Here is a 9557-nt window from a genome sequence, read left to right as displayed (position 1 = left end):
TGAAGTATGCATACTCCTGACGGGTTGAGAAAATGCTTTATCTCTTCTGAGAAAGTTTCATTTTTATACCCAAACGATTTCATACCTACGAAATTGTTCACATAAACTTTTTAATCGATATAACTGTGTGTAGGCATATACAGGGTGTTAAAACATTTAAGGAAGTAATAGTATAGGAACTGACATGAGACACACATCTCTCGCTGAGGTAGATGTTATAGAGGCATTGCGCCGTGATCACTCATTACGTCAGAATTACATGTACGAGGAGGGTTCAATAAGTCCCCGCGTTAGAAATGAAAAAAAAGTTTATTTTTAGAAAGATACACTTCTCGCAAGGCTCCGGTCATATTATTAAAGCCTTTTTAAATACGATTTGTCAAACTCTCCATAATACGACTCTGTCTCGGCGACGACTTCCTCGTTCGAATTAATTTTTTCCCCGTGAGCCATTTCTTCAAGTTGGGGAACAAGAAAAAGTCCCAGGGACCCAGATCGGGTGAATACGGATGGTGCGGCAGCAATTCATAAGGCAATACCGGGAGTTTGGCGGCGACAACTCCGGATGAATGTGCTGGTGCGTTATCGCCAAATGCGGCCGTGTCTCGTTCAATTTTTTGTAAAAGCGTTCCAATAACTCACTGTAGTATTGCCCAGTGATCGTTCTTCCTTTTTCTAAAAAATCCATGAGGATGACGCCGTTCGTATCCCAAAAAATCCTCGCCATGACCTTTCCGGCCGATGGCGATATCTTCGTCTTCTGTGGAGCAGATTCACCGGTGACAACTGACGAAAAATTACTTCGGATCTCGGTTAAATTGCTCCAATCACCGCATCGAAATTAACAGCCGCATCCGCTTGTTGTTGTTTATGAGCAATAGCGGCACCCATCGGCTCAACAATTTCTTCATCGCCAACTTATCATGCAAAATGCCGCAATCAAGGAGACAGCTGATTGGCTGCTCACATACGTACTAACAGTTAAGGAAGTAAATGTTTACACCGGCAGTCAAGCGACAATAAGGACCCTCGGGTCAATGACGGTGCATTCGAAACTGGTCAGGGAATGCCTGGGCTCACTTGCGACTGCGTCCGAATTCTTTGACATAAGCCTCATCTGGGTTCCTGTCACAGCGACATTGCAGGAAACTTTGAGACGATGAGACCAGACAAGGGACATGTGAGGTGATTTCCCGCGAAGGGAGAGAATTGGGATCCCCCTGACTACCTGCGGTCTGCTCCTGGAAATATGGGCTTCACGCCAACTCGGCGAGCGTTGGGCAAGTACACAAACTTGTAAGGTCGCGAAATCCTTCTGGCCACGTGTAGATCGGGGGCACTCGAGATTCTGAGGTTGACAAAATATCAGCTCTCGAATCTCGTGGGTTTTCTTACAGGACACTATGCGCGAGGAATGCATGCTGTGAGGCTTCGAATTATCTCGAGTCCCTTTTGCGTATAGAGGAATCATCTCAGCACCTTCTCTTTAGCTGCCTTGCTCTGGCGGGGTTAAGATCTAGGCATCTTGGCTCTTTCATCTTTGCCTGCTGATATAGCTGGCGTTGACATTAAAAATTTGATGAATTTGTTCAGCAGCACTAAGCGGTTGACGCAAACGCTGCACAGTCATCGTTCATAATCCACCCATCCTCCTAAACATCTCACCACCACCTCTCCCCGCCCTCTGCTTTCATCGCATCGGCTTTCTCTTTCACCTCACCTCTTTCAAATGGTATCACAAAGGACGAGTCCGTTTACCTTCGTCCAAGTGTGCTCATTCCTTGGGAAACCATTCCAACCTCACCTATCATGTAATATACATATTAATTGCGTTTCGATCGACACGCCTATGCCCTTTGTTATTTCGCGCACTTTCGTTCGTCGATCATGTCGTAGATTTTTTGAATGATTTCCTCGGTAACCACGTCTGCCGGGGATCCTGGGCATTCCTCATCCTCATAGACAGCATCCAACTTTGCTTTTATCTCCTCGCATTTATTCCCATCTAAAAACAAAAAGCGAATTACGGAACGATTCTGCTCTTTTTCCATCTTAGCGAAAATCACAAAACATGTCTTGCTCGAATAGCTGCCAAATCCAAACTAACCTATTAATCAGTCTGAAATTTGTTTTGCCGTCGTTTGATAGATGACACCACACGATGCCAACACCAACTTTCCTCAGGAACGCCCACTGTTCTCAAACACGGGTGCTTATTGAACCGCTCTCGTACTTAAACTAAGTGAGTAACGCCTTAGTTGTGGTATCAGCTTCGTCAATCTTAATCAGTTCCCTGAATGGCATTTCACTAAAACTTGCGCTGGGTATATAAAGTGCATGCCAGCCGTTTTACACTCGTTATTTGTATTTTACGCGAATTGTGGATTTTGGGGATCTGCCTTTCAGTGGATTACGTTAGGTGGCTGCTTAAATAGCAAATAAACGCAGTTGCAATTGAGTACTTGAATTAAGCGGCAGTGCAATGGCGCGACTTAATATTACTTTGTATATATTTTTCGTAGTAATTTGTTGTTGTAATTGGAGCAATATAATAGTTGGTAAGTTGTGTGCATTTTGAAATTAATAAAACGCGTTAACTCATATAAGAAATACTCTCAAGCTAGCAGGATTCGATGCAGAACTGCAGCAAGAACGATCGGTCACTGTGACTTGTTTGAAAACTGTCCAGCGCTACGAGATACTATGTTATATATGGATTTGCTGAATAATCAGGACTGTGCAAATTCGGGACTTGTAAGAAATTTCTTATTTAAAGTTTAAAAGGACTTAAAGAGTAACTGATAATTTGTTGCATAGATTGGTGTAGTTGTCTGTTGTCCGCGCAGCAAAACTGAAAGTAGACGCCGTACAACTACCGGTAGAACTACAACTACACCTGCCACTACAACTACACCTACCACTACAACTACAATAACAGCAAAACCAACAGCAGCTGCGTTGCCTTCACGCTTTGGCCTACCCATAGCTACACCCAATACCCCGAGTTCAGAATTGCTTAATTTTCATCCTGACGGCTTGGCATTACTGAATAAGCAAAAATGTGGAAGAGTCCTGACCGATCGCGTAGCATTTGGTACGAGTGTTGCTTTAGATGAATTTCCATGGGTCGCAATGTTACTCTATGCCAACAAGAAACCTCGATGTGGTGGTTCAGTAATAACGGAACGTTTTGTTTTAACAGCGGCGCATTGCATTAAGGATGATCTGTGAGTATTGGCCTTAAAGTTATACAACTCAGTGCGAAATAATAGTCCATAAACATTTTGGCTAATTTTGACTATCTTATTTTGTGATTTTTGTGAATATTCATTTTTATATTAAAAGTATGACAAGTTGTTTAAAAAATCCCATATACATTCTGTTAAAAAAATATCGGGAATAATTCATTTAAAAAGCGCGCGTTACACATAAGTACACATTTTTTTTGCCGGATGTTGGTACAACTGTCCTCTATAGTGTCGCAGAGTTTGAGCCTGATCTGTCAACTAGCTTGTTTTTGGCATTTAATTATATCAGTCAACCGCAGGTGTGCTCTGCGATTTTCACTATGGATAAAAATATCGAACAAAGAATTTGTCTTAAATTTTGTGCTTTGAACGGGATTTCGTATGCCGAATCGTTGAAAATGTTGCAGAAAGCCTATGGCGAGTGTGATTAATCACAAATAAGGGTCTATGAGTGGTATAAGTCTATTGCTGAGGGCCGAGAAGTCGTGAAGATTTGCCCCAATCTGGTCGCCCATCAACGTTTTCAACGGATGAAAACATGGACAAAGTCAAGGAAATGGTGCTGGAAAATCATCACTTAAGTTTGAGTGTCTCACAAATCACCTCGCAACATTTTACACCACCAATTGGGCATGAGACGCGTGGCTGCTCGACTCGTTCCAAGAGAGTTGAATTTTTGTAAAAAAAGAGGTTGTCTGTAAAGTCGGTTTACTGACGATAGTTTAACGTGATAACGTCATAAGAAAATACTGATTGAATGGTTGCATTTTTCAAAAGAAAATTTTAATTTTATTTGTTTGATAGATATTTTGTATGGATATAGAGAATGAGTTAACATTAACATAACATAATATACTTTAACATAACATAACATAACATAACATAACATAACATAACATAACATAACATAACATAACATAACATAACATAACATAGCATAACATAACATAACATAACATAACATAACATAACATAACATAACATAACATAACATAACCTAACCTAACATAACATAACATAACATAACATAACATAACATAACATAACATAACATAACATAACATAACATAACATAACATAACATAACATAACATAACATAACATAACATAACATAACATAACATAACATAACATAACATAACATAACATAACATAACATAACATAACATATCATAACATAACATAACATAACATAACATAACATAACATAACATAACATAACATAACATAACATAACATAACATAACATAACATAACATATCATAACATAACATAGCATGCTGTTCAAGCAAGGTAACGACGCATGAGCAAGATAACGACGCATTTTTTTTTTGCGTGCAGCCGGCTACATAGAATTATAAGACGTTATCACGTCAACAAATAATAATAACATTAAAACAACAGGTATTATTAACAAACTTGGTTTTATTTTAAATTCTTCAAGTAAATCAAATTAATAATAATCAATAAGAAGGCATATGCAAATACAAATACCTGATTTTATATATGTACATATGCGCATATACATACATATATACGCTCACTTAAGTAGGAGAGAGCAAGATGTCGAACGTTGCCGTTCGTTTGCTTTGTCGTTCGTTCCGCTTTCGCTTGCAGTTCATTCAAGGTAACGGCAATGAGCAAGGTAACGACAAATGAGCAAGGTAACGGCAATGAGCAAGGTAACACTAATGAGCAAGGTAACGACACATTTTTTCGTGCGTGCAGCCTGTTAAAACGAATTATAAGACGTTATCACGTCAAAAAATTCATCAGAAGAAGGTGGCTGAAAACATGCCGAACGTTTATTCAGCGCATCATAACAGGTGATGAGATATGGGTATATGAGTTTGACATGCAAACCAGTCAACAGGCGGCTGAATAGCGCTATCTATATGAGCCCCAATTCAAAAAACCACGTCAAAGTCGGTTAAAAGTGAAAGTCATCCTACTCGGTTTCTTTGATTGTCATGGTGTTGTGCCCTCGGAATTCATTCCAAATGGTTCTGCGGTTAATAAAGAATATTACTTGGAAATTACGCGACGTTTGAGAGAGAATGTGCGTAGAAAACGGCTCAATTTGTGGAAAGAAAACTCGTGGATCTTGCCCCATGATAACGCACCGTCTCACAAGGCATATATAGGCACACTTTTTTGACCAAAAACTCGACAAATATCATCGAACAACCACCGTATTCACCCGATTTAGCCACCTGTGACTTTTTCCTTTTCGTCGATAGGGGCCATTAAGGAGAATTCTCTTAAGGACCTGAAGAAGATCTCTTCAAACGCATTTAAAAAGCGCTTTGAGGACTGGACCAATCATTGGCATATGTGTATTGCTTCGAATGGAGCCTATTTTGAAGGCGACAAAATACATTTTGATGACTAAACAATTATTTTGCGGTTTATTGAACAATTCCCGGTACTTTTTTTGACAGAATGTAGATATGAAATTGTAATACTTTTTTTAATGAAGTTAGTTTTATTCAGTTATGTAAATATTAAAAACAACATTTTAAATTTTCTTTCGAAATGGTCGCTATCTGATTTTACACAGGCCTTCAAACGATTAGGCCATTCAGCTGCTCGAACCAAAGACTGTTGAGACTCTCCAAATTTCTGTGACGTCTTCGACAGACTTTGTCCTCCAATTCTCACGCTTTCTAAGAGATTATCCTGGAATACTTTTGCCTCGGTCTTAACCCCTTTTTCGGGGCAATGAAGAGATGTAATGCCTTTATAAGACACTGCCCACCAAACCCTTACGCAGACTGGTTGGCGGCTGAACCATTGGAACAACATTAGAGGCGTCTTTAGAAGTTTTAGCATAGATTTAGTCGTTTTGCTTATTAAAAATTTCTTCAAAAGTGAAAATTTTCTCATCTGTGAAAATCATCCCATCAAAAATATTTTCATAGCCGTTGACCGCGAGCCTAATTTTCTTCACGTTGAGCGACGGAAGGTTCTCATATGGAGATCATCTCCAATTAGTCTTGGCATGGATCAGGTCGATACATTCATTTCCCTGGACTAGATTTTCTGTTTTCTAATTCTTTCTCGATCGGCGCTTGTGGCTGCAAATACTAAGTAAATATGAGAACAATCGCTTCCATTCCGTTCGTGTTTGAGTTGTACTTTTTCAATTTGTGAACTAATGAAACTGCCCTATTAAAACTGAGAAGTGCCCTATTAAAAATTGAGAACGCCTTGAACGGTAAATTTAGAAACGTTTGAGAACTAACATTTGAGATTTGAGAAAATGGTTAGTTATCAAATCCTTCTCAACTTGCGATCGAACCAAAATGTTTATAGGGAAATTACTTTCTTACCAACACAAAATATTATTAGGTACTCAAAAATGCGTTTTTTAACGAAATTTCATTTAATATTATTTATTTATTTTTTATTTATTAAAATATTTAGACAAATCGTGCGCTTGGGAGAACACACAGTGTCCACTGAAAGCGATTGCATAGCGGATGGATTGTGTGTCACATACAAGGAATTTGGCATCGAAAAAGCCTTCAAGCATCCAAACTACAATTATATGGAAAACATCAAAGATATCGCTTTGATCAAACTTAATGGAACTGTTACATTTGCAGGTAAGTAAATTATAAATATCGTAAAGTTTAGAAGACTTTAAAATACTTTTGCACAAATTATATTTTTGACTATACTAAGTTAGGTGAGGTTGAAGCGGTTGTCCTGTGGCACACACTCAGGCTCATAGCCCGTTGTTATGCCGCATGGGGAGCTTGTCCCTAACTCTGCTAAAACCAGTGTGTGCTTTTCAAAAAGTTTAGAATAACTCTGATTTTTGTAGAACTGAGATCTTCCATCGCATTAAAAAATTGTTTACCCAGAATAGTAAACCTGCGTCTGGATAGAGCAGGACAGTGGCACAGTCGGTGCGAGATTCTCGCTTCCTCGTTCTCATCTAGACAAGTTCTGCAGAAGACATATGTTTGCACACCCATCTTTTAGGCGTGTCTACCTATTAGGCAGCGCCCCGTTATGACTGAGATCAGTGCGCTATGACTGTGCTTATTTTGGCTTAGCAGAGATTCTGTGGGTTCTGTCGGCCACAGTTGACGGGCGATTTTGCAGGGGGCTTCATTACGCCATCTTTCGTTTGCTTTCTTTACAATTTCTTCAAGGATGAGTAGCTTACATGTTTGTAAGGGTATGGCTATGTTACTGTCTATGTACTCGTCGGTCCATTTGGTGTCAAGTCTCGCTAGTTCATCGGCTCTCCAGTTACCCTCAATGTCGCGATGGCCAGGAATCCATGTTACCTTGAGGTTGAATGACTTAGCCATCTCGTTAAGAGATGTGCGGCATTTCGTGGCTGCCTTGGAGGTTGTCGACCGCTCTGTGAGGGATTACATCGCCACCTGGCTATCAGTGAAAATGTAGATATCATTTACGGATATCGCATCACACTGTATCAGTGTCGCAGCTTTCATTATTGCCATCAGTTCAGCCTGAAAGACACTACAGTAGATGGGGAGCTGAAAACTGAGGGAGATCCCCAGACTTGCGTGACTACCATTCGGAGTTCGCAGAGAGAACGTAGGTTCGAATCTCGGTGAAACACCAAAATTAAGAAAAACATTTTTCTAAAAGCGGTCGCCCCTCGGCAGGCAATGGCAAACCTCCGAGTGTATTTCTGCCATGAAACAGCTCCTTATAAAAATATCTGCCGTTCGGAGTCGACTTGAAACTGTAGGTCCTTCCATTTGTGGAACAACATCAAGACGCACACCACAAATAGGAGGAGGAGCTCGGTCAAACACCCAAAAAGGGTGTACGCGTCAATTATATATATATATATAATTCTGATGAAATTTTAAGTATGTACATGTTTTTGATTTCTATTTACAATTTTTTTTTTTTGTCGGGACAACTAGCAAGTGCAGCACTCAGACAAAAAAATCAAGTCCATTGTACTACACTTGGATTCCTTTTTAATTTTCTGTAAATCTACCGAAGAAATCTGAATAGATCTTGTGGTGCCAAGGAGCCACGATGGTCGCTTCTTAACACATCAGTGCCAAAGACCTCAAACCTGATTCGCAGAAGGGAGTGGCAAAACGGGCTCTGGGCCAAAAAAGTTGGCCTCAGAGCCCATCTTAGCTAAGGAGTCAGAGGTCTCATTACCCACGATATCCACGTGTCTTACTTATTATCTCTAAACTGTTTTTATATGTTTTATTTTTTGTTTTATTTCCAAAGCTACCGTCAACATCAAACCTATTTGCTTGCCAACGCAACCAGAGGCATTTGAAATACTGCCGAATAGCGATTTAACCATTGCTGGCTGGGGGCTAAAAGAAAACAGTAAGTGTTGCTTACGTTCCATTGAATATTTTATTTAAAATACACTTCCATTCCATATATTCAGATGAATCAGCTGATATTCTACAGAAGGGCCTACTGAAACCCGAGGCACTGAATGTTTGTAAGGCGATATATTCGAGGTATTCGGTTGATGATTCAAAAATTTGCACCCGTGCCGGTGTAAACAACTCCGTTTCCTGTGGCGGTGATTCTGGTGGTCCACTGTTTTGGAAAGCCCGACACCGCACGATTCGGGGCTATTATAGAGAACGTTACACGCAAATTGGTTTAGTTTCCTTTGGTTATATGCACGAGTGTGGTTCTCTCACTAATGTGCCGTTTATGTTTGAGAGTGTCGCAAACTCCATGGCATGGATAACACACACAATTTTGAACTGAAAGGGGCTTTCGAAAAAGCTATCAAAACTAAAAATGTTGAAATTTAAAAGTATTTTAGAAAAATAATTTTATAATTTAATAGTATTTTAATAAAATAATTTTCATCATAGCTGCTTCATATTTCTAAAGAAGATGTAAAAAGAATACAAAAATTTGTATGATTGCCAATTCTAGGTTTATGCTCGGCTTTGTAGTACGGAATTCAGAGGAACTCCTGGATCTTACTACTCTGAAGAATTTGTATTTTTCTCTTGTTAGATCAAGCCTCGACTATTGCAGCACTATCTCGGATCCATTCTGTAAGATTGGGAAATTATCATTTTTACCGAAGACTTTTATTTAAATAAAAAACAATAATTATGTTAATAAGTTCATCAATTATATATTTGCCTTTGCTGTTAACAACCTCTTCCTACCTCTGGACCAATTTGCTGATGCCGTTCCGGCAGAAATCGCCTGGTCTGGTGTCAAAGAAGTTTTTGATCCAGTTTTCAGTAACTTCTTTGTAATCGAAGGTAATGTCCTCTATATGGATGGAAAGGGAGCGGAAAAGCTGGTAATCGT

General features: G+C 39.4%; 1 protein-coding gene across 1 annotated transcript; it reads left to right on the top strand.

Annotated features, from left to right (window-relative positions):
• The first annotated feature begins 2380 nt into the window (after positions 1 to 2380).
• LOC128866814 (serine protease grass-like) lies at positions 2381 to 9113 on the top strand. The gene is made up of 6 exons (XM_054107803.1): positions 2381 to 2558; positions 2621 to 2754; positions 2818 to 3227; positions 6675 to 6856; positions 8490 to 8594; positions 8659 to 9113. Exons 1-6 carry the CDS (start codon positions 2483 to 2485, stop codon positions 8991 to 8993), a joined length of 1242 nt encoding a protein of 413 aa, XP_053963778.1. The 5' UTR covers positions 2381 to 2482; the 3' UTR covers positions 8994 to 9113.
• The last annotated feature ends 444 nt before the right edge of the window (positions 9114 to 9557 follow it).

This window comes from Anastrepha ludens, chromosome 6 (genome assembly GCF_028408465.1).
Source record: "Anastrepha ludens isolate Willacy chromosome 6, idAnaLude1.1, whole genome shotgun sequence".
Classification (NCBI taxonomy): Eukaryota; Metazoa; Arthropoda; class Insecta; order Diptera; family Tephritidae; genus Anastrepha; species Anastrepha ludens.
This window is presented reverse-complemented; position numbering and strand designations above follow the sequence as displayed.

Excerpts from the sequence above, each read along its gene's own strand:
- LOC128866814 (XM_054107803.1), top strand. The coding sequence starts at position 2,483 with ATGGCGCGACTTAATATTACTTTGTATATATTTTTCGTAGTAATTTGT. Across the intron at positions 2,559-2,620 it reads TTGGAGCAATATAATAGTTG|CTAGCAGGATTCGATGCAGA; the intron begins GTAAGTTGTGTG and ends AATACTCTCAAG. Across the intron at positions 8,595-8,658 it reads CTGGGGGCTAAAAGAAAACA|ATGAATCAGCTGATATTCTA; the intron begins GTAAGTGTTGCT and ends CCATATATTCAG.